This window comes from Bombyx mandarina, chromosome 18 (assembly GCF_030267445.1).
Source record: "Bombyx mandarina strain Sakado chromosome 18, ASM3026744v2".
In the NCBI taxonomy this organism is placed as follows: Eukaryota; Metazoa; Arthropoda; class Insecta; order Lepidoptera; family Bombycidae; genus Bombyx; species Bombyx mandarina.
In genome coordinates, this window is record NC_143224.1 from 99,991 (window position 1) to 125,007 (window position 25,017).

The 25,017-nt window shown below is 48.9% G+C and overlaps 2 protein-coding genes across 2 annotated transcripts; both read left to right on the forward strand.

Annotated features, from left to right (window-relative positions):
* Window positions 1-3,273: 3,273 nt before the first annotated feature.
* On the forward strand, window positions 3,274-5,163 carry LOC114249738 (epithelial serine protease-like). Its single transcript, XM_028183412.2, has 5 exons — window positions 3,274-3,547; window positions 4,093-4,360; window positions 4,454-4,543; window positions 4,666-4,862; window positions 4,998-5,163. Exons 1-5 carry the CDS (start codon window positions 3,305-3,307, stop codon window positions 5,100-5,102), a joined length of 903 nt encoding a protein of 300 aa, XP_028039213.2. The 5' UTR covers window positions 3,274-3,304; the 3' UTR covers window positions 5,103-5,163.
* A 7,598-nt stretch (window positions 5,164-12,761) lies between these two features.
* Window positions 12,762-15,214, forward strand: LOC149500914 (uncharacterized). Its single transcript, XM_089734683.1, has one exon. It carries the CDS (start codon window positions 12,929-12,931, stop codon window positions 15,200-15,202), a length of 2,274 nt encoding a protein of 757 aa, XP_089590809.1. The 5' UTR covers window positions 12,762-12,928; the 3' UTR covers window positions 15,203-15,214.
* Window positions 15,215-25,017: the final 9,803 nt, after the last annotated feature.

The following is a 25,017-nucleotide window of genomic DNA, read 5'->3' on the forward strand; positions in this document are numbered from 1 at the left end:
CTTTAGGCCACGACGAATTCATGCTTCTGATAAAGGATCTAAAAGACACTTTCGGCAAAGACCTGACGGAGATAAAAGAGCAGGTCCAACAGAACTAGGAGCGTGTTTCTCAGCACGAGAGCCGGATTGGAAGACCCTGGAAGACATGAAAACAGGAACAGTAACATCAGCCTCAGTTACTGCTGTTCCTTCCACGCGGGGGTTCAAAGTTCCGCCATTCGGTGGAACAACCTCGTGGTCAGCCTACAGGATCCAGTTTGAGGCGGTTATGAAAACAAACGGCTGGAGCAAGTCACAGGCTATGACGACGCTTACTTTGGGACTCCGTGAACAAGCTTTGATCATCCTGGAAGCCTTAGGTGCGGATGCAATCAATCAATCAATCAAAATTTTTTATTCAACAAAAATGAAAGTACATACAAAAAGAACTATCGCCAATTCACAAAAACTAGCCTCTGTCCTGAGAAGAACTGGCAAGAAACTCAGCAGGCATGTCGAACAATAGTATCTTATCTCATCAAAAGTATCGTTTCAAAAATTAATTAATAAATTTAACACGTAAATGATGATAAAATTTAATTAATAATCCCCACTGCTCATAAAATCATCATAGATAATAAATTGACGAGATCTAGTTTGTGTGTCAACAATATACCAACGGGCGGGCCCGGCGTGTCGTGTGAATTAGCCGCCTGATCTAAGCATTAACGGCTCTTATAGTAATCGGCAAACTTCTTGAGCAAATGACCTTGACTGCGCAGAACCGAATTTTAGATCACTTTGGTGGTGAGGGTGAGGCGCGACGGCAGGGGAAATCGTATCGAGCGCGTTATTGGTAGATCAGTCGAACCTTGCGTCCCGCACCGCGCCCTCATTCCGCTTGCTCCCAAAAGTACGCTTGCGCACAGTGGAAAGTCTATCGTTATTAATCGTTAAGTTATTTGTTATAATTGCTTGTGGACTTTGTTGCCATTGCTATTTGTTGAGTGTTTGTTGATTTTTTATAAAACATACACTATGCCGTGACAAACTGGTGTAGTACTTAAAAGAAAGGGTAGAAAATTTGTGTACGACGTATATTGCTTCTTTATAAAACAGGGGAAGAATGATATGGAAAAATTAAAACAGACTTCGGAAGCAACAAAAACATCAGTGAGTACTGTTAGGTGCATTATTAACGAAGCTAAAGGCTCTGGCTTGCTCGCCGTGTTTCGGACTCCGGGTAAGAAAAGATCAGGGAAGAAGAAAGTTACCGGAACGGATAGTTTCGTTCAATCTGTAATAAAAAGATGTAATCATAATAACTACATAACAAGCAGCGAAACTCCGTACCGTAGAAAGGCTTCGAAAAATTTAAAGAAGCTTACGACGAATTATGAAAGAGCTAGGCTTCAGATGGAAAAAAGAACAGAAAATAATCGGAAGCTGGTAAATGAAAAAAGTAACATTCGATTACTACGAATCGAATATCTTCAAAAAATAATTAATTACAGACAAAAAAGAAGACCGAATCGACCGAGTTGTAAACTACGCCGATGAGCCCTATGTCGACTCATCACGATGATAGCGACTCGGGTGATGAAAACAGTGATGATGATGATGGTCAAGATTATGATAACGAAAAAAAAATTACAAATACCAGCTTCGTTTCAACTGAACCAAGACCTGGCAACAGCTCTAGTTTTGACTTAATAGAAGGAATATCTATTTTACCCCAAGGTTAAATTATTACAATTATTAACCTATATGTTTTGTTGATGTTCTAATAAATATATAAATAAATACATATGTTGATTTTAATAATTTAATAGCATTATGACGCAGAGTAAGTAATGTTTTTGCACGTGAGTGTACCATGCGCAAACTTACCCCCACTACGTCAACAAATGCTCAAGAAGTTTGCCGGTTATTATACCAAATGTTTCAAGATTTATTCATAATCCAGTTGTTAAAGTATGTTTATTGGGACACTAAGTTTATGTCTCTGTAAGTAGAGGGTTGGGCACTGCCGACCGGCCCATGGGTGCCTCTCGGTAGTCACTCGGCAGAGGAAGGGAAGACTTTCCCTTCCCCTTACCCTTACCCTTAGAGGTAGTTGGAAGTGACACAGTCGGTATGGGAATTGGAGCTGGGGTGTTCCTTAGTCTAGGCACCGGTGGCATTGGAGGGGGTACGGTTAGTCCCATCGACCTGACCTTTCTGCGGTAGATCGCGCACCGTCTGTCGACGGCTGCGTGGTCCTTGCCGCAGTTGGCACAGGTAAATGGGCCCTCCCTCGGCCTTGGGCAGTCCGCTACCGCGTGCTCTCCTGCCCATCGTACGCAGCCGACCGCTCGGTGGCAGTTGGTGGAGGCATGGCCGAAGGCCTGGCAGCGATGACACTGCGCAGGCTCTCTTCCAGAACGCCAACCCTTAACTGACACCACCGGCAAGTACAGCAGTTCATTGACTGCGTACAGGCGGGCGAGGTCGACCTTGGAGAGGTGGTCGAGAGCTACATAAAATATGCAGCCCGGCCTCCCTCTCCTGGCCTCGATACACCGGGCGTAACGCGCCGGAAATCCAAGCTCTTTTACAGCCTGCGTGATCACTGCCGCATCCGTGTCGGCAGGGAGGCCCCGGATCACTACCTTAGTAGGGATGCCCTCCGTCAGCGCATAACAGTACCATTTAATGGCACTGTCAGCTGCGGAGGCCCCCGACAGGTACGCCTGGACCACCCTCCACTCCTCGACGGATGACGGCAGGAATCGAAAACCGGATCCGTAGGGTCGCACTGACGGAGCCCGGCCAAGGCGCTCCGTAATGGCAGCCATATGGCTAGTCCAATTAGGGAGAGCCTCCACCAATATAGGCGTGTGGCGTTTGAGATCTTCGTTGGTGCGACCCCTCGGGCCCGAGGTAGGAGTGATTGGTTTCGGAGCAGAAGCAGGAGTAGGTCGGAAGGAGGGTTGAATAGCGGCTTTAGCCGCGTATGAAATAGAAGGAGTGGGATTGGGAACAGCGGGGATGGAGTGAGATAGAGTGACCTTGAGGTGCACGTACCTCGTGGATTCGAGGTTGCCTACCGTGCTGCGGCTAATTCACACGACACGCCGGGCCCGCCGGTTGGTATATTTTTGACACACAAACAAGATCTCGTCAATTTACTATCTATGATGATTTAATTTTTATGAATGATGGGGATTATTTTCGCAATTTAATTTTATCATCATTTACATGTAAAATTTATTAATTAAATTTTGAAATGAGACTTTTGTTGAGATAAGATACTATTTTTGCAAGTATAAAAGATACCGAAGCGATGACTGACAACATTCTACTCGAGGGAACCTGTAAACTGGTAATAGCCATGAAGGTCTTCGCAGCAGTACTGATGGCGTTGGCGGCCGTGGTCGTGGCAGAAGAGGCCATCGAACTTGACTACCACAACAAGATCGGTATCCCCCGGGCCGAGAGTCTTAGACGTGCCGAGGAAGCCGCTGACTTCGACGGTACCAGGATTGTGGGTGGTTCTGCCGCCAACGCTGGTGCTCACCCCCATCTTGTAAGTACCTACTGCTATCCAATACGCACTAATCCTACCGATTTTAAACTTTTATTCAAATTTTCATCGAAACCTTACCTCGACGAGTGATTAAGACAAACCAATCAATTTTATTTCAACTTGTACATCACCATAGCATATTAGTCATTTAATTATTATTACTATTTTACTACCTATTCACCGGTAGCCTAAGGGGCTGTTCCAACTTCCCGCGGACGGTTGGTTGAGCTCACAGGCTTAAGCTGATAGAATTCACTGAAACCAGTCCTAGCAAGAGCAGTGCTTCACAGAGTCTATCACCGGAACGGAATCGCGTCCCAATGAGAAGATCCGCCGAAATACTCGGTGGGCTCCAAGTGTCTATCACCGGATCCTTAACTGTGTTAGTCCAGAGGAGAGTCGGCAACGAGTACCCTCCTGCTGGGACTCTCCGGCCGTTAGCGCACTTCTCTAAAAGATCAACTAAATTGTATATTGTTCCTTGAAATGTACAATGTTATTCCGCATCAAAATACTTGATTTTTCTTATTTTTCTCATATCATAGGCTGGACTTGTGATCGCACTCACGAATGGCAGAACTTCCATCTGCGGAGCTTCCTTACTGACCAACACCCGCTCCGTGACCGCGGCTCACTGCTGGAGAACCAGGAACGCCCAGGCTCGTCAGTTCACCCTCGCTTTTGGTACAGCTAACATCTTCTCCGGCGGCACCAGGGTCACCACCTCCAGTGTTCACCTGCACGGCAGCTACAACATGAACAACCTCAACAACGACGTCGCCGTCATCAACCACAACCATGTTGGCTTCAACAGTCAGTACCATTATCTGTGCTTTGTTTAAATTATTGATTATTTTAGAGTTCCTACACCTGTAATGTGATTCTGTCTACTTCACCTCATTACAGACAACATCCAGCGCATCAACCTAGCCAGTGGAAGCAACAACTTTGCTGGTACTTGGGCCTGGGCTGCCGGCTTCGGGAGGACCTCCGATGGTTAGTATTTATCATTTCTGAAAAAAAAAATATATATTATTCTCTCATTTTGTATTCTGCGTTGACTCCGCGACTAGAAGGCGCCATGAGAGAGTGCTGATAAAATTAATTGACTATTCCAGCTGCTTCGGGAGCCAACAACCAACAAAAACGCCAAGTGAGCCTCCAGGTCATTACCAACGCCGTCTGCGCCCGCACGTACGGAAACTCTGTGATCATTGGCTCCACCCTCTGTGTTTCCGGCGCTAACGGTCGCAGCACCTGCAGCGGAGACTCCGGCGGCCCTCTCTCCATCGGCAGCGGCGGAGGCCGTCAGCTGGTCAGTACACTAGTTTTGTTTAACTTTACTGCTTTAACTGGTTGCCTATAGATTCTCTGTTTGTTTATTTGTTTATTTATTAGGGTAGCCTTTTATGACTCCCTACATTTCCCATTTGTTTCTTGTACTTTCCAGATCGGTATCACGTCGTTCGGATCAGACAGAGGCTGCCAGAGAGGCTACCCTGCCGGTTTCGCTAGAGTCACATCCTTTAACTCCTGGATCCGGGCTAGAATTTAAATGACGACTGACGAATGCTGAATGATTCATTAATAATAAAATAATTTCATTTACAAAAAAACCTTTCTTTATTTTCGTATTCCTCAATCTCATCCTCTTTGGGAAATTTAGATAAGCACTCAATAAAAAATTAAACAATAATTGTAAGAAATATCATCATACTTGATTGTGTTTTGGTAATAAACGGGCAAATCGAAATAGTAAAAGCGTACCCAGTCAATCGAATGACTACGCTGATATGGAATTTTTTAAATATATATCTAATCTATAATCTAAGCCGACCGCCACGAACGTTGCAAGTGTACCGGTGACCGGAGCCGTCAAAGGGTGCCGGTGCGCTCTGTGATCCAAGCCGCCTGCCGTTGATCGTTGTAAATGTGCCGGTGACCCGAGTCATCAAAGGGTGCCGACGCGCTCTGTGATCTAAGCCGCATGTCGTCGACCGTTGCAAGTGTGCCAGCGGCGCAGTTTGGATTCCGCGCTAAGCACTCGTGCGTACAACAAGTGCACCGCCTCACGGAGCACATCTTAATAGGGCTAAATAGACGTAAACAAATTCCGACCGGCGCCCTCTTCTTCGATGTCGCAAAGGCGTTCGACAAAGTCTGGCATAACGGTTTGATCTACAAACTGTACAACATGGGAGTGCCAGACAGACTCGTGCTCATCATACGAGACTTCTTGTCGAACCGTTTGTTTCGATATCGAGTAGAGGGAACTCGCTCTCGCCCCCGTCATCTGACTGCCGGAGTCCCGCAAGGCTCCGCGCTCTCCCCGTTATTATTTAGTTTGTATATCAATGATATACCCCGGTCTCCGGAGACCCATCTAGCGCTCTTCGCCGATGACACGGCTATCTACTACTCGTGTAGGAAGATGTCGCTGCTTCATCGGCGACTCCAGATCGCAGTAGCCACCATGGAACAGTGGTTCCGGAAGTGGCGCATCGACATCAACCCCACGAAAAGCACAGCGGTGCTCTTCAAAAGGGGTCGCCCTCCGAATACCACTTCGAGCATCCCACTCCCTAATAGGCGCGCAAACACCTCCGCCGTTAGCCCCGTCACTCTCTTTGGCCAGCCCATACCGTGGACCTCGCAGGTCAAATACCTAGGCGTCACCCTCGACAGAGGGATGACATTCCGTCCCCATATTAAAACGGTACGCGACCGTGCCGCCTTCATATTAGGACGTCTCTACCCTATGCTTTGCAAGCGAAACAAACTGTCCCTCCGTAATAAGGTAACTCTCTACAAAACTTGCATACGCCCCGTTATGACGTATGCAAGCGTAGTGTTCGCTCACGCAGCCCGCACCAACTTGAAGCCCCTTCAGGTTATTCAATCCCGATTCTGCAGGATAGCCGTCGGAGCACCATGGTTCCTGAGGAACGTGGATCTCCACGATGACCTGGAGCTCGACTCTGTCAGTAAGTATCTACAGTCGGCATCATTGCGCCATTTCGAGAAGGCGGCACGACATGAGAACCCTCTTGTCGTGGCCGCTGGAAACTACATACCCGATCCTGTAGACCGAATGGTAAACAGTCGACGTCGCCCAAAGCACGTCATTGCGGATCCTCCCGATCCATTAACGGTGCTTTTAGGCACCACAAGCACCAGTCACCGTCCTCGTCGAACCCGTCGCTTGCGACGAAGGGCTCGACGAGCGAATTAACCCCTAGACACAGCCCACTGAGTTTCTCGCCGGATCTTCTCAGTGGGTCGCGTTTCCGATCCGGTGGTAGATTCTGCGAAGCACTGCTCTTGCTAGGGTCAGTGTTAGCAACTCTCCGGTTTGAGCCCCGTGAGCTCACCTACACACGTTAGGGTGAAGCTGAAATAGCCTCTCAAGGCTATCAGCATAGGTAGGAAAAAAAAAAAAAAAAGTGTGCCAGCGGCGATCGCCGACAAAGGGTGCGGATGCGCTTTGTGATCTAAGCCGCGCGCCGACATATATACTTAGGTAATCGTATAGATACTGGTTCACTAGCGCCACCTGCCGTAGAAACAACCTTCTTTTATGTTCTTATGGGTGACGTACCTGATGTGAGTTACACCGGCATTATGAAACCGCAACATGATAATATTTCTGTTATAAATGATACCTAATAATACCTCTTTGTGACTATCTAGTACAGTTTATATTGATAATCCACCCGCTTTCGTAAATACTAAAACTCATTCTACCTTCACTTTACATAAAACTTTCTCATCTATAACGCCTAAAGACCTTGAGTCATTTTTACATAAATTTTGGGAATTAGAGGAGATTCCTCATGATCGTCATCTTAGCCCTGAGGAAGTCGAGTGTGAAAACAAATATATTTCTACAATTACCCGCGATAATGATGGCCGATATACGGTTGAGTTACCATTTAGTAGAAATCCCGCTGACCTTGGCAAATCTTATACTGTTGCTCACCGCCGTTTTCTTTCGCTCGAACGTAAGTTTGTTCAATTACCCTCACTCCGCGATGATTACGATATCGTTATACAGGATTACACTAGTAAAGGTTATTTAACTGAAATTAACGACACCGCTAAGGAAACCGATAATGGTTATTATATACCGCACCATGCAGTTATCCGCCCAAGCAAGACTACCACCAAACTACGTGTAGTTGTCGATACTAGTGCTAAAACATCTAGTGGACTGTCACTTAATGACGTCTTGCATACTGGTCCAAATTTACAGGCAGACTTATTTTTGCTTTTGCTGTGGCATTGTGCGCTGATGTGGAAAAAATATACTTACGCATTAGGGTGACCACAGACCACCATAAATATTTAAAAATATTGTACCGTTTTAAAAATGATAAACTTCGCATTTTAGCTTTTAACTGTCTGCCCTTTGGTTTAAAGTCATCACCTTATTTAGCAATGCGTACTGTACGTCAATTAGCATCAGATGAATGTTATCGTTATCCAGAAGCCGCTAGTGTAGCTGAGTCTCAATTATATATGAATGATCTCGTCACATCCCTACACGAATATATTTCAGCTATCAACTATCGAAACAACTAATTTCACTCTTTAAATCAGGAGGTTTTAATTTAACAAAATGGGCAAGTAACTCCGCTGCCTTTCTTAATAGCCTTCCAGATACGCACCGCTCTTCTGTAAGCTTCTCTGATGATGCTAATAATACCATGAAAGTTTTAGGCCTTGCATGGCTTCCCGCTAATGACTCATTTTTTATGACGAGCTCAAACACTAATGAAAAGTGCACTAAGAGAACAATATTATCTTTAGTCGCACGCTTGTTCGACGTGCTTGGTTTAGTTGCTCCAGTTATATTGTTCGCTAAATTGCTAATTAAGGAACTCTGGAATTCTAAAACAGACTGGGATGATACACCTCCAGATACAATTATTTACCGCTACTCTTCACTTGTGAAAGAGCTTCCATTGCTTTCAACTATAGCAATAGCGCGCCATATTGGAGTTTCCAAAGACTGTGAAGTATATATTGTTGCATTTTGTGATGCAAGCTTGAACGCTTACGGTTGCGTTGTTTATGTACACATTACAGATCCCACAGGAGATATTACTTTAAGATTATTGTGCTCAAAATCAAAGGTTTCTCCGGTTAAGATAGCTACATTAGCTCGCCTTGAGCTTTGTGCCGCTCTTGTTTTGTCAAAATTAGTTAAACTTATTTATAACGCTTATAATTCTTTACATCCTATCATCGCTATATACGCTTTCTCAGATTCTACAATTGCTCTTTCTTGGATCAAATCTTCCCCGCATAGATGGTCAATATTTGTAGGAAACCGCATCGCTCAAATTCAGGAGAATTTATCACCTGACCGCTTTTTTCATATTAATGGTAAGGAAAATTCTAGCGATTGTGTGTCACGAGGTCTTTTACTGTCACAAATTATTAACAACTCGCTTTGGTGGCAGGGTCCTTCATGGGCCTGCTATCCTATTTCACAATGACATATTGAACCTTTTGTACCTTGTAAATCTGGAAGTGACATACCTGAAATGAAAAAATCTGTAACACTTACCACTTTAACTGTTGTCGAAGATTCCCCAATATATCAACTTGGGTTGAGAATTTCGTCATGGTCAAAACTTCTTCGCTGTGTTGTTTATGTACTTCGATTTATAATAAAATTACCGCGAAACAAGTTTGTAACCGCATCCGATTTAAATACTGCTGAGAAAGCTATTATTCGAGCTCTTCAAGCTAAATATTTTGGTCATGATATTGCCAGCATTAGAAAATTAGATTTACCTTCGAAAAACATTCGTAAACTTAGTCCATTTATTGACGAAGATGGAATTTTACGTATTCAGGGTAGACTTTCGAACTCTGATTTACCGTTTGAAACTCAACACCCAGCTTTATTGCCAAAACGCGATCACATAATAAATATTATTGTTGATTATTTTCATAATACAAACTTGCACACTGGTCCGGACCTTTTGATGTCCATTATTCGTCAACGCTTTTGGATATTGTCCGCTAGAAACGTTATAAGAAAAAGAGTGCATATGTGTAAATCATGTTTTCGAGTATCACCTTCACACCCAACTCCCATGATGGCTGACCTTCCGTCAAGCCGTGTAATGGAGGCCAAAGTTTTCTTTCACACGGGAGTAGATTACGCGGGCCCATTTAAGATAACGCTTGTACGCAAACGTGGTCATCATTCACAAAAGGCTTACATTTGCCTGTTCGTATGCTTAACGACAAAGGCTATACATATTGAGTTAGCCTCGGATTTGTCAGCGGACTCATTTCTTGCCGCTTTCAAACGTTTTATATCTCGTCGAGGCACTAATTTTGTTGGCGCAAAGGCTCAGTTAGACGAAATGTATAAACTTCTAGTTTCAAATAATTTTATATCCGCATGGAATGATGAATTAACTAAATACCGAATCATTGGGAAGATGATCCCGCCTCTGACTCCACATTTTGGAGGTTTATAGGAATCAAACATTAAATCCGTTAAAACCCATTTAAATAGAGTAATAGGCGCACAAATTCTCACTTACGAAGAGATGTTAACGGTGTTGAATCAAATAGAATGTCTTATCAATTCCAGACCTTTATGTCTTTTATCCGCAGATCCCAACCCCGGAATTCTCACACCCGCACATTTTTTGATGTCCACTCCTTTGCAGTATTTACCCGCGTTTGAATTGTCCGCAAATCAGATGAGTCTAACTAATCGCAAAGCGTTGTTAGATAGTTTGGTTAATTCCTATTGGAGGAAATGGAGATTAGAGTACCTGCATACGTTGCAAGTCAGACAGAAGTGGTGTACAACAGATAACCCCGTGAAGGTTGGGACAGTAGTTCTTATTCATCAAGATGACATTCCACCGCTCCGCTGGCCACTTGGCGTTATACAAGAGGTGTATCCATGTGTCGATAACATTAAACGCGTTGCTTTGGTAAAAACGAAATCTGGATTTCTTAAACGTCCAGTTGTAAAATTATATCCGCTACCGCTAGAATAAATTAGAGTACCGCATGTCATCAACCGCTTCAACTCTACTCGTAAACATTCATGATGGCTTATTATTAATTAAAATTTGTTTCTTTTCAAATAACTTCCCGATATTTAAACTTTATGCTTCCTATCTTAGTATCTTTATATATTTGTTGAAAGTCCTGCGAACTTTCAAGGCGGGCAGGATGGTTGCGCGCGGATGTAGTAATAGGATGCGTAATGAATTATTGGGATGGTGCCACCTTTGGAGTTTGTCAGTTAATAATTACCGCGAGCGTAATTTAATCCAAAGCGTGGTGTTAGCTCCCGATCGATAACGCTTCACCGCTAGCTGCCTAGATGGCGGCAGATGTACCGTAGTGCATGTAGTGCTTGTGTTTACGAAAAGCTACGTGAGCTACGCCCCCCTCCCGCCGCCCGCATGCTTCCATCGCCGACGCCCGCACGACAGTCACTGGCAAGGTCTACAGGTGAGTGCAAATTCTTTTAATTTATTGCCATTTTATTGCTGCTTTCGTGTAATCATTCGCCCGCCCTCTCGCTTATGTGTATTTAATTTATATCTTTAGTTTAATTACTAGCTTTTGTTTACCGCTATATAGTTTTACCGCTCCGCTAATTATAAGTGACAAACATTTATTGTCACATACCACTTAGGACGGCTATTTACACGCCTTTCTACAACCCCGCTTTATATGCTCCCGCCGCAGGAGGGCTATTTACACGCCCCCTTGCTACCCCACGGGGCTCAAACCGGAGTGTTGCTAGCACTGACCCTAGCAAGAGCAGTGCTTCGCAGAATCTACCACCGGATCGGAAACGCGACTCACTGAGAAGATCCGGCGAGAAACTCAGTGGGCTGTGTCTATGGGTTAATTCGCTCGTCTAGCTCTTCGTCGCAAGCGACGGGTTCGACGAGGACGGTGACCGGTGCTTGTGGTGCCTAAAAGCACCGTTAATGGATCGGGAGGATCAGTAATGACGTGCTTTGGGCGACGTCGACTGTTTACCATTCGGTCTACATGATCGGGTATGTAGTTTCCAGCGGCCACGACTGACTTCCCGCTGTAGAGGACGCATCCGAATCCGGTTTGAATGCGTGGGAAGACGATCGTAGGCCCGCATTGCCGCGTTCCTAATGGTCCTCGTAACTGTGACTGGGTTGTGGGGGCGACCGAGCTGCATAACGACAGGTCGGTGGTCTGAGTCGAGCTCTGACAGTGCTTCGATGAAACGCAAGCGCAGAGTTACGTTCCTAAGTAGTGCCAGGTCTATAGTGCTCGGACGGAGCGCGATGTTATACGGATAACATGTTAGAGTTGGGGGGTAGACTACTTCGAAGGTGAGGTCGTCTATAAACGCGTCGAGACGCCTACCGCTTAAGTTAGTACGATGGCAGTTCCACCTAGTGTGGTGGCAATTTAAATCGCCTGGCAGAATGACAGAGTCTCCCATGCCGAACAGTGTCTCAATGTCACTACTCAGGAGGGTCCTGTCAGGGGGAGGAGGTAAACGGATGCGATGACGATCGGCTGATGTCCCCTCAGCGATATATGTACGCCTCGATATGTATTTATACTGGTGGTAGGACCTCTTGTGAGTCCGCACGGGTAGGTACCACCGCCCCGCCTATTTCTGCCGTGAAGCAGTAATGCGTTTCGGTTCGAAGGGTGGGGCAGCCGTTGTGACTATACTGAGACCTTAGAACTATATCTCAAGGTGTGTGGCGCATATACGTTGTAGATGTCTATGGGCTCCAGTAACGACTTAACACCAGGAGGGCTGTGAGCTCGTCCACACATATAAGCAATAAAAAAAAAAAAAAAAAAAATAATGTAAGAGCGAGGGAGTATCGAGAGCCCGAGGGACCTGGGCGGGCCCCCCGGCGCGCACTCTGCGTGGCCGGGGGCTCCGTCTGTGGGGGAGTTTTGCTGGACTTCCACCGGGCGCGTCCGTAGGTGGCGGATAACGGGATCCTCTGGGAACAGTCCCACTCCCAGGGGTATCGTCCGATCTTTTTCGTTGCAAGGATTCTTAGGTGTTAGGGAGGTAGGTTAGGTGTAGGAGTAGGGTAGCCTAGTTAGGCTTGCAACGAAAGAGATCGGATGACGCGGACCAAAACCAGCAGGGGGAGTTGCGGGCTCTCCACGCCCTTCACTCGCTGAAGGGTGTTCCTCCTGGAGACGCTCGGGCTCCCTCTCTTTTCCCCTTTCTTCCCCCTTTTTTGTTTTTCTTCGGGTCACGTCCGACCCGTTTCGGACGTAACCCATGGGAGATGGTGGGCCACTTTTGGCCTGCCTTTCGATGGAGAAGTGAGCCGGCGTTGCTTACGCATCTTCCGGCCGCTGGTCGCCATGTCCCCGGCTTCGGCTACAGGGGCACGCCCTCCAGAGGGGGGTACCGGTATACCGGCGTGGCTTCGTCGTTGTTGCTCTTTTGAGCGTCGGGCGGTGGTCTGCCGTGTTGCTCGCTGCACTCGGCGGGCTGCCGGCCAACCCGTAATCCCCACCGCGTGGGGGAGGCGGGAGACACCGGCGCTGTTCACCGACACTCGACAGCGGACTCGGCGGAAGCGGAAGTCGGCTCGACAGCCGGCGTCCTCCGCTCCGTCCGACTCGTCGGAGGGAGAGCCTGCCAGCGCCAAGTACATGGCGTTGGCGGAATTGCCGGCGGCTGCTGTGGCGCCGCCCGCCACAGATTGTGACGCAGTCTCTTCTCGCGGACTGGCTGCTGCCTCCTCGGCGCAGTCCAGGACCGCCTGCCGTGAGGCAAGAGGAAAAGCGGAAACCGGAGAGGTCGCGCGTTTAGAGCGCTGCCTGGCCGGGGTGGGTCCCTCTGACCCCTTCCGAGCATTCGAGGTGGTTGGGAAATTGGTTTCCGCAGTCGTGGCAACATCCGGCGGTGGACTCAAGGGTGACTGCGTGCGGGCCTTAAAATCCGGAGCGGCCACCCTAGAAGAACGTCTGAGGGAAGTGGTAGACCGCACCACAACGACGGAGACGGCGGGCTTGCGGCAGGAAGTGGCCCTGCAGCACGCCCGCCTCGAGCAACTCTCGAACGAGAATGGCAAACTTCGGGCGGAGAATGGGCAGCTGCGAGTGGACATGGCCGAGTTGAGGACCATGGTTGCCGACCTCATCGAGCGGCAACGCAGCTCGGCCCCTGCCCCTCCTCCGCCCGAAGCGGAAGGCCTCAGTGAGGTGGACGAGTTGAGGCGGCAGCTCCTCATACAGGAGGCGCGCAGCTCCAAGGTGGAGCGCGCGAGACCGCCCCTCGCTCACGAGGCTAACGGAATTACGCCTGTGCCGGCACCCCGCAGGAGTGTGCAGCCCGCTGTAAAAGCATACAGCGGGAAGAAGAAGGCTACACCCGCGCGAGCTCCCGCTGCGGCTGCACCTAAACCCGCGGCTGCAGGGGCGCCGGCACCCACGGCCCCTGCATCAAAACCGGTGTCCGCTCCTGCCCCGTCCCAGCCTGCGAAGGCGGGGCCTGGCAGGAGCCGAAACAAAAAGAAGGGGCGGACCAACGCCGCCAAACCGGCACCGACCCCCCAGCCCCGCCCACTGCCCCCAGCCCCGGCCAACATGGACGAGGCCTGGACGACGGTGGTGCGGCGAGGGCCCAAAAAGGTTGCGGCGCCTGTCGCGCCGCGCCCCAAGCCCGCCCCTACGGCCGCCGCTCCCCGTCAAGAGGGTCGAGCGGAGCCTAGGGGCCGAACTGGACGAAGGAGGCCGCGCGCCCCGCGGTCGGCTGCAGTAGTTGTGGAGCTGCTGCCGGCCGCCAAAGAACGGGGCATCACGTACCACGACGTGATGACTCAGGCGCGCGGCGGCGTAAATGTGGACGCCCTCGGCGTGGAGGGTGGCCTGAAGGTCCGGCAGACGGCCAACGGGGCCCGCCTGGTAGAATGCCCCGGCGCGAATTCCAGCGCCGCGGCAGAAAAACTGACGATCCGTCTGCGGGAAATCTTGCCGGACCCCGAGGTGGTGCGCATCACGCGGCCCGTAAAAATGGCGGAGGTGAAGATTACGGGCCTCGACGAGTGCGCCACGAAGGAGGAGGTCGCCGCGGCCATCGCGTCGCAGGGCAACTGCGCCCTCGCCGATGTCAAAGTCGGGGAGCTCCGGGCGACGTACTCCGGAACCCGGACGGCGTGGGCGCGTTGCCCGGTAGCAACGGCGAACCTCCTGGCCACCCCTCCACATGGTCGGCCTTCGGACAGCCCAGGATGGCTGCGCGTTTGCTGGGTAGTGGCCCACGTGCAACTGCAGGAGAGCAGGCCGTGGCGTTGTCTTCGGTGCTTCGGCACCGGCCACGGCCTCGCCAATTGCCCCTCGACAGTGGACCGCAGCGACCTGTGCTTCCGCTGCGGCCAACCGGGGCACAAGGCAGCCTCCTGCACCGCAGTCGCGCCGCACTGTGTCTTGTGCGACGCGGCTAAAAGGAAGGCCGACCACCGGGCCGGGGGCCCGGCGTGCAAGTCCGCCCCCTCCTCTACAAAAACGAGGAGGGGCGGAAAGAAAAAGAAGCCGGCTGCAAAAAGGGCAGCCGGTGAGTCAGCTCCCGCCGCGGCACGAGAAGAGCCGCAGGGCGGGACAGACGAGGGAGCGATGGACGTAGCCCCGTAATGGGTTGCGTCCATCGCTTCCTCCAATGTAACTTGAACCACTCCGCCAGGGCACAGGATCTCCTCGTCCACACCATGGCGGAGTGGTCAATCGATGTTGCTGTCGCTGCGGAGCCGTATTTCGTCCCCACCGACCAGGACTGCTGGATCGGGGACGTCGACGGCTCCGTGGCCATTATATTACGACAGTCCGCGGCGTTACCCCCCTTGGATATGGTGGCCAGGGGACCCGGGTACGTCGCGGCTAGGATCGACGGGACCGTCGTGATCGGGGCGTACTTTTCTCCGAACAGGAGCCTCGCCGAGTTCGAGCGGTTTCTGGGCGGGCTCGAGGCGCTTTTACACCGCCTCGGGTCCCGCCCTGTCATCGTCGCGGGGGACCTCAATGCCAAGTGTACGGCTTGGGGTTCCCCCCGCACGGATTCGCGAGGCGGGGCCCTTTCGGAGTGGGCGATCGCGACCGGCCTCTGTCTCCTAAACAGAGGCACGGTCGCGACTTGCGTGCGGTGGAACGGGGAATCTCACGTGGACGTGACGTTCGCGTCCCCGTCCGCCGTGCGCCGCACCCGCGGCTGGCGCGTACTCGAGGGGGCAGAGACGCTCTCGGACCACAGATACGTCCGATTCGAGCTCTCCGCCTCCTCCTTGTCGTCGTCGTTAGCCGTGGGCGCCCGCGGCGAGGAGGAGCTCCCGCAAGGTGCGCCCCGTTCGTTCCCCAGGTGGGCCTTGAAACGGATGAACAAGGAGTTGCTGATGGAGGCGGCCGCTGTTGCTGCGTGGGCGCCAAAACCCGCGCGGCTCGCGGACGTGGATGCGGAGGTCGACTGGTTCCGGGGCACCATGGCAAACATTTGCGATGCCGCCATGCCCCGGGTCGGTCCCCGAGCACCACGTGGGGGTGCGTTCTGGTGGTCGCCCGAGATCGCAAGACTCCGCGAGGAGTGCGTGAGGGCGCGCCGCCGGAGCGCACGCCACCGCCGCCGCCGTCGTCGCGACGCTGCGTTCGCGGAGACGGCGGCCCAGCTGCACGCTGACTGTCGTCAAAAGCAGACGGCGCTGCAGCTGGCCATCGGCGAGGCCAAGAAGCAGAGCATGAAGACTCTCCTGGAGTCGCTCGACGAAGATCCCTGGGGGCGCCCATACAAGATGGTTCGCAGGAAACTGCAGCCGTGGGCGCTCCCCGTGACCGAGCGGCTCCAGCCTCGGCAGCTGCGGGAAATTGTTGCGGCACTCTTCCCGCCGGCAGCAGGGGGGGACTTTGAGCCCCCCCAGATGGACGCCACGTGGGGCACGCCACCGCGTCGCCCCAGCGTTCCCGCTGCCGAGGAGCCCCCTCCCCCTATCACGGGGGCGGAGATCCATGCGGCCGTGTCCAGAATGAGAGCGAAGGACGCGGCCCCCGGCCCTGACGGCGTTCACGGCCGGGTCTGGAGCTTGGCCTTCGAGGCCCTAGGGGACCGGCTCGGGGGGCTTTTCGAAGCGTGCCTCGAGTCGGGACGGTTCCCGTCGAAATGGAAGATGGGCAGACTGGTCCTTCTGCGGAAGGACGGGCGCCCCGCGGACTCACCCGCGGGCTATCGCCCCATCGTGTTGCTGGACGAAGCGGGCAAGATGCTCGAGAGGATCGTCGCGGCCCGCATCGTCCGGCACCTGACCGAGACGGGTCCCGATCTTTCGGCGGAACAATACGGCTTCAGAGAGGGCCGCTCGACGGTAGACGCAATTCTGCGCGTGCGTGCCCTCTCCGACGAAGCCGTATCCCGGGGCGGGGTGGCGATGGCGTTATCCTTAGATGTAAGGAACGCCTTCAACACCCTGCCCTGGTCGGTGATCGCGGGGGCGCTGGAGTATCACGGCGTCCCCGCATACCTCCGTCGACTGATCGGCTCCTACCTCGAGGGCAGGTCGATCCAGTGCATCGGACACGGTGGGGCGATGTACCGCTTCCCCGTCGAGCGCGGTGTTCCGCAGGGGTCTGTCCTGGGCCCCCTGCTGTGGAACATCGGCTACGACTGGGTCCTGCGGGGCGTCGTACGGGGTCCCCTCCCCGGGCTGAGCGTAATTTGTTACGCCGACGACACGTTGGTCGTGGCTCCGGGGAGGGACTACCGGGAGTCTGCCCGTCTGGCGTGCGCAGGCGTGGCACACGTCGTCACAAGGATCCGACGGCTGGGACTCGAGGTGGCGCTCGACAAAACCCAGGCCCTGTTGTTTCACGGGCCGGGACGAGCGCCGCCTCTGGGTGCCCACCTCGTGATCGGAGGCGTCCGCGTCGGGGTCGGGGTGACCGGTCTTCGGTACCTCGGCCTTGAACTGGATGGTCGGTGGAACTTCCGCGCTCACTTTGCGAAGTTGGGCCCTCGACTGATGGCGACGGCCGGCTCTTTGAGCCGGCTGCTTCCAAACGTCGGGGGTCCCGATCAGGTGGCGCGCCGCCTCTACATGGGGGTGGTGCGGTCGATGGCACTATACGGGGCTCCCGTATGGTGCCACGCCCTGACCCGCAAGAACGTCGCGGCGCTGCGACGTCCGCAGCGCGCGATCGCGGTCAGGGCGATCCGAGGATACCGCACCGTCTCCTTCGAGGCGGCGTGCTTGCTCGCCGGGGCGCCACCCTGGGACCTGGAGGCGGAGGCGCTCGCTGCCGATTACCGGTGGCGTAGCGACCTTCGCTCTAGGGGGGAAGGGCGCCCCGGCGAAGGAGTAGTTCGAGCGCGGAGGCTCCAATCTCGGCGGTCCGTGCTGGAGGCGTGGTCTCGAAGCTTGGCGGACCCGTCGGCCGGCCTCCGTACCGTTGAGGCGGTCCGCCCGGTTCTCGCGGACTGGGTGGGCCGCGACCGCGGATGCCTCACCTTCCGGCTGACGCAGATGTTGACCGGCCATGGGTGTTTTGGCCGGTACCTCTTTAAGATAGCCGGAAGGGAACCGACGGCGCAGTGTCACCACTGCGCGGACCGCGACGAGGAAGACACAGCGGAACATACATTGGCGCGTTGCTCTGGATTCGACGAGCAACGCGCCGCCCTCGTCGCGGTCATAGGAGAGGACCTCTCGCTGCCGCGCGTCGTGGCTACGATGCTCGGCAGCGACGCGTCCTGGAAGGCGATGCTCGACTTCTGCGAGTCCACCATCTCGCAGAAGGAGGCGGCGGAGCGAGAGAGGGAGAGCTCTTCCCTTTCCGCACCGATCCGTCGCCATCGAGCCGGGGGCCGGAGGCGGGAATACGCCCGTACGTCCCGGCCCCTGTAGGTGGCGGCCTCCCCCCGGTGAAGGTCAAGGGGCGACCTGAGGGGGTGAGGCCGCGCGGCGCGCTACCAGCACTCTAGCGCGCTGCTGTGGAGTGAATAGAGCGACCGGTCGACGGTGTATCGCGTCCCGACCCGGCAGGCTGGTTCTGGTTCAGCGGGGTATTCCGGGACACCAGCGGCACCGTCTGGGCGGCCCGACGGGCTGCCGTACCGAGACGGCCGACGTTTCAGAGCCTTCGATTCGCCTCGAAGGCTCCGTCGGCTGGGCGTCCTTGGGGTGAGCCGCGCCGTCTGGTTGTAGTGTTGACCGCGGTAGCCCCCCTACCTCATCCGGGTTCTGACCTCGGAGGGGATCGGACGTCGGGTGTAAGAGTGCAGGGGAGTCGTTTAGTGGGTGGGTCCTAAAATCCTTGGGCCCGCGGTCTGCTCACAACACCATGCAGATCGTTGAGTCTCACATACCCCGCGCGCCCCTTTTGCGCGGGGACCTCGTAGGAGTTTCGGCCCTCTACCCGAAAAAAAAAAAAAAAAAAAAGGGAGTATCGAGAGGGACACAGTGCAGGGCCCGCCTATAGTAAATGACAGTCCCGCCTTTGTAGGCGGTGTAGGTGTTTCTACTATATTTGTAATGAATGATTGAATGTCAATCTGTCATATGACAATTGATAGTTGTTTAAATAATTTTTCGGTTAATGGACGTTGTGAAATGTGTGTTATAGAATTATTGAAGAAAGGGCATTAAATGTTGTTTCTTGTTGTTTAGAAGAAACGCAATTTCGTCTTTTCTTATTTAAACACCGTAAATACCATTATAAAACAACATTTTTGCTAATATATTGAGAAAATGGAGAAATTAAGATTTGATTTTACAACGAAATCAATGGCGGATGGAAAAACAAACGTCATATGCATAACTTCCATTGCTACACCAAGTGGACAAGTTTTTGGAATTCCAGTCGAATATCAACCCGTAAATCTCCATAAGGTGATCACAACTACTCCTAACTACACCAGAGTAAAAAACTCTTTAGTAAAAAGGCATCAAACGAGAAAAATATGGATAACTGTGACGGAGGAAATTTCAAAAACATATTTGGATGAAGAACAAAATTTGCAATTCAATGATTGTTATTTGGAAGAGATTTCAGAACAACCTGTTAGTTATGAATCGACATCTAGTGATTCTAATCACATGCTTGAAAAACTGTTAGAAAAACTACAAGAACAAAAACAGCAGAAACCAGAAAAACAAAATTTAGGGAAAATTGCAAAGGATTTTATTATAGAAAAATTCAACGGCCGTAATTCAAATGCATTACAGTGGATCAAAGATTTTAATAAAGAATGTGAACGTTTTCAAATAAACGAGGATAAACAAAAAATTGAAATTTTGAAGAACTTCTTAGAAAATGCTAGTGTAGATTGGTACAGTTGTATGCTGATGAAGCTTACAGTACAATCAGAATGGAGCAAATGGGAGAAAAATTTTTGTAAGACATTTGCGAACAAAGGTTGGTCCTCCACTAGATATGCTCTTGCCTTTAAATATCAATCGGGATCCTTACTTGAGTATGCTTTAAAGAAGGAGAAATTATTGTTGGAAGTCAGGAAGACAGTGGATACCGGAACAATTATTGATCTCATAGCATTTGGTTTACCCAATTATGTGGCGGACAAGATTGACAAAGAAACATTACAAAGAACGGAAGACCTTTACAATGAGATAAGAAAATTGGAACATCTGGTGATGAAAAATAAATATGAAAAAAGGAACAGCTCATATAATTTAGATAATAAAGGGAAAAAGATTGACGAAAAGAAACCATGCCCAATCTGTTTAAATGAGAAAAAAGGGAAACGGTTCCACCCAGAGGACAGCTGTTGGTTCAAAGAAAAAAATAAAAAAGCTGTGGTAAAAACAGTAAATAATTCAGAATTGGAAATAGAACTGAATAAGAAAAACCCAAAAAACTAGAAATACCACCATTAATAAAAATAAGTTTACAAATAAATGACACTTTGAAGGTTTCTGGAATCTATGACTCTGGATCTAATGTTTCTTTAATTAATGCAAGATTATTGAAAATACAAGAGAAACAGAAGACAAATGATATGCAAGTTGTAAACTTAAAAACTATTAATGGTGAGAAAAAAACGAAAGGTATGGTAACGCTAAAAATAAAAATCTACAATATTGAAAGAAATATGGATATTTTTGTGGTGGATAATGAAAATTTTAACTATGACTTCTTAATTGGTTTGGATTGTATAAAAAAATTCAAATTAATACAAAATGAAGAACTTAACATCATACAATATCCCGAAAAGAAAAGAATAATCTCAAATGAACATTGTTCTAATGAGAATAATGTAACAAATGTCGGAATTCCTGATGTACTAGGTGACAAAAATAAAGAACAAACATTTAAAGAGAGAATAGAAGAGAAAGAGAAGATAGAGATGGAACTATACTCTGAGATAGTAAAAAAGGGTACTACTATAAATACCAACAAATTGTGTGAAATTAATTTCAATGAACATGTAAACATTGATAAATTTCAAATGTCTGTAAATCATCTAGATTTATATCAGCAATCAAAAATTGAGAAGTTAGTAGATAAATACAAATCTGTTTTTGCTAAGGACAAATATGATGTTGGCTCTGTGCAGGATTATGAAGCCCATATAGACTTGATGGTAGATAAATACTGCTATAAGCGTCCGTACAGATGCACAATTGAAGACAGAACAGAAATTGAAAGTCAAATATCGAAGCTACTACAGAAAAATTTGATAGAGGAATCTTACAGCCCGTTTGCTGCTCCTGTAACTCTAGCATATAAGAAAGAAGATGATAAAAAAACAAGATTATGCATAGATTTCAGAGATTTAAACAAAATAGTAGTTCCACAATCACAACCTTTCCCACTTATAGAGGATTTAATGACCAAAACAGTAAACTGTAAGTATTATTCTACATTAGACATAAACTCAGAATTTTGGTCGATCCCATTGAAAATTCAAGATAGACATAAGAATGCTTTTGTGACACAAGAAGGACATTTTCAATGGACTTGTCTCCCACTTGGGTTAAAGACTGCACCAGCGATTTTCCAAAGAATATTGAGCAATATTATAAGAAAACACAAACTATCTAACTTTGCAGTAAACTTTATTGACGACATCTTAATTTTTTCTAAAACTTTTGAGGAACATATACAACACATATCGAGACTACTGGAAGCAATACAAAAGGAAGGGTTTAGACTGAAGTTTTCAAAATGTACATTTGCAAGTCACCATGCTAAATACTTGGGTCATATAATAGAAGACAATTCAATTAGACCTCTAAAAGATTATTTAACTGCTGTCAAAAGCTTCCCAATTCCAGAAACAAGGAAAAATATACGGCAGTTTTTGGGAAAAGTAAATTTTCATCATAAGTTTGTACCACATAGTGCAATTATCCTCGATCCATTACATAACTTATTAAGGAAAGATGTGAAATTTGTATGGACGGCAGAATGCCAGGAAGCATTTGATAAAATTAGAGCATTGCTTTGCTCAGAACCAATCCTAAAAATATTTGACCCAGATTCACCGATAAGAATTTACACAGATGCTAGTATCAAAGGAGTTGGAGCAGTGTTGAAACAAGACGATGAAAACGGCGTGAGTAAACCGGTTGCTTATTTTTCGAAGAAATTAACAGAAGCACAGAAAAAGAAGAAGGCAATATACTTAGAATGTCTGGCGATAAAAGAAGCAGTCAAATACTGGCAACATTGGCTTATGGGAAAAGAATTTATGGTATACACAGATCATAAACCCCTGGAAAATATGAACATTAAAGCTCGAACTGATGAGGAACTAGGTGATTTAACATATTATCTATCACAATATAATTTTGAAATTAAATACAACCCAGGAAAATCAAATCAAGAAGCGGACTGCTTAAGCCGAAATCCAGTCTTAGAAGCAAATGATAATAACGACGATTTTTTAAAGGTCGTAAATTTAATCGACCTACAAGAAATAAAGAATGACCAGCTAACAAATCCAGACCTACAAAAAGAAAAGAATAAGCACATATTAGAGAATGAAGTTTATTACAAGAAAAATAAAAGAAGAAATAAGATTATACTGTCAGAAAAACTTAGCAAAGCTCTAATAAAAAAAGTCCATGACACGTACTGCCACATTGGAAGAACCCAAATGACAAATAAAATAACACCATTCTTTTCAGCCAAAAATATTACAGCAAACATTAATAAAATGTGTGATGCGTGTGAAACCTGCATTAAAAACAAGTCCAGAAGGAAGTCGAAATATGGTTTAATGTCACATTTGGGACCAGCCACACACCCGTTTGAAATTGTATCCATCGATACTATTGGGGGCTTTGGAGGATCCCGATCAACCAAAAGGTATTTGCATCTTCTAGTGGATCATTTCACACGGTATGCCTATATTTGTACATCAAAAACTCAAGGCTCCAATGATTTCATTAAGCTAATGCAAAAGGTAACAAAAAATTATGACGTTAATATGGTATTATCAGACCAATACCCTGGCATAAATTCAAAAGAATTTAAAGAATTTCTAAGGAATAATAATATCAAAATAGTTTTCACAGCTGTTGATGCGCCTTTTTCGAATGGGCTTAACGAAAGATTAAATCAAACACTAACAAATAAGATAAGATGTAAAATAAACGAAAGCGATAAGAAGACATCTTGGACAACAATTGCACAAGAATGCGTAGAAAAATATAATGAAACAGAACACACAGTTACAAAGTTTGCTCCCAGGTACCTTCTAGAGGGTGAAAATGTGAGTATTCTACCACTACATTTGAAAACAAGTTGTACAACAGAAGATTTGAGAAGAGATCGAAAATTTGCCTTAGAAAACACAATAAAATCTCACAATTATAATAAAAATATATTTGACCAGTACAGAGAAGGGTATAAATTGGAAGAAGGAGATAGTGTTTATGTGGAGAATGGAAATAAACTAAACAGGAAAAAAATGGATGAATTGAGAACAGGGCCATACAAAATACTAAAGAAGATTTCAGAATCGATCTATGAAGTTGACACCGGACACAAAAAAGCAGAATCAAACCTCTACCATATAACAAAGTTGTCTCCAGTGTCTATCTGATATGATAAACAATTGTAAAACCATTCACTGCCTCTTACAATTGTCTTTTCAGCGGGGGAGATGTAATGAATGATTGAATGTCAATCTGTCATATGACAATTGATAGTTGTTTAAATAATTTTTCGGTTAATGGACGTTGTGAAATGTGTGTTATAGAATTATTGAAGAAAGGGCATTAAATGTTGTTTCTTGTTGTTTAGAAGAAACGCAATTTCGTCTTTTCTTATTTAAACACCGTAAATACCATTATATATTTATGTATATTAGTTCATATTATTTATTAATTTACTTTGCACACCTACTCAATATTTAATATTATATCATATTTAATTACGTATTCTATAACACACTCTCATACAGTACACAAATACGCCAAACAATCATACATTCACAACACTATTCAAAATTATATTATTTACACAAGCATAGTCGGGCGCAACCGCTAGTATGCGGCAAAGACCCCGACTATGTATAGCTGCGTACGTAAAGGCGGTGAGTCTGTTATTCCTAACCATGACGCAATTCGCGACTTTCGGGTCACGACGCGAGGGCTTCAGGCAGATCTCCTTTTTTTTTTTTTTTTCGTGTAGAAGGCCGAACCTCCTGCGATGTCCACGCGCAAAAGGGGCGCACGGGGTATGTGAGACTCTACGATCTGCATGGTGTTGTGAGCAGACCGCGGGCCCAAGGATTTTAGGGCCCACCCACTAAACGAGTCCCCTGCACTCTTACACCCGACGTCCGATCCCCTCCGAGGTCAGAACCCGGATGAGGTAGGAGGGCTACCGCGGTCAACACTACAACCAGACGGCGCGGCTCACCCCAAAGACGCCCAGCCGACGGAGCCTTCGAGGCGAATCGAAGGCTCTGAAACGTCGGCCGTCTCGGTACGGCAGCCCGTCGGGTCGACCAGACGGTGCCACTGGTGTCCCGGAATACCCCGCTGGACCAGAACCAGCCTGCCGAGTCGGGACGCGATACACCGTCGACCGGTCGCTCTATTTACTCCACGGTAGCGCGCTAGAGTGCTGGTAGCGCGCCGCGCGGCCTCACCCCCTCAGGTCGCCCCTTGACCTTCACCGGGGGGAGGCCGCTACCTACAGGGGCCGGGACGTACGGGCGTATTCCCGCCTCCGGCCCCCGGCTCGACGGCGACGGATCGGTGCGGAAAGGGAAGAGCTCTCCCTCTCTGGGTCCGCCACCTCCTTCTGCGAGATGGTGGACTCGCAGAAGTCGAGCATCGCCTTCCAGGACGCGTCGCTGCCGAGCATCGTAGCCACGACGTGCGGCAGCGAGAGGTCCTCTCCTATGACCGCGATGAGGGCGGCGCGCTGCTCGTCGAATCCAGAGCAACGCGCCAATGTATGTTCCGCTGTGTCTTCCTCGTCGCGGTCCGCGTAGT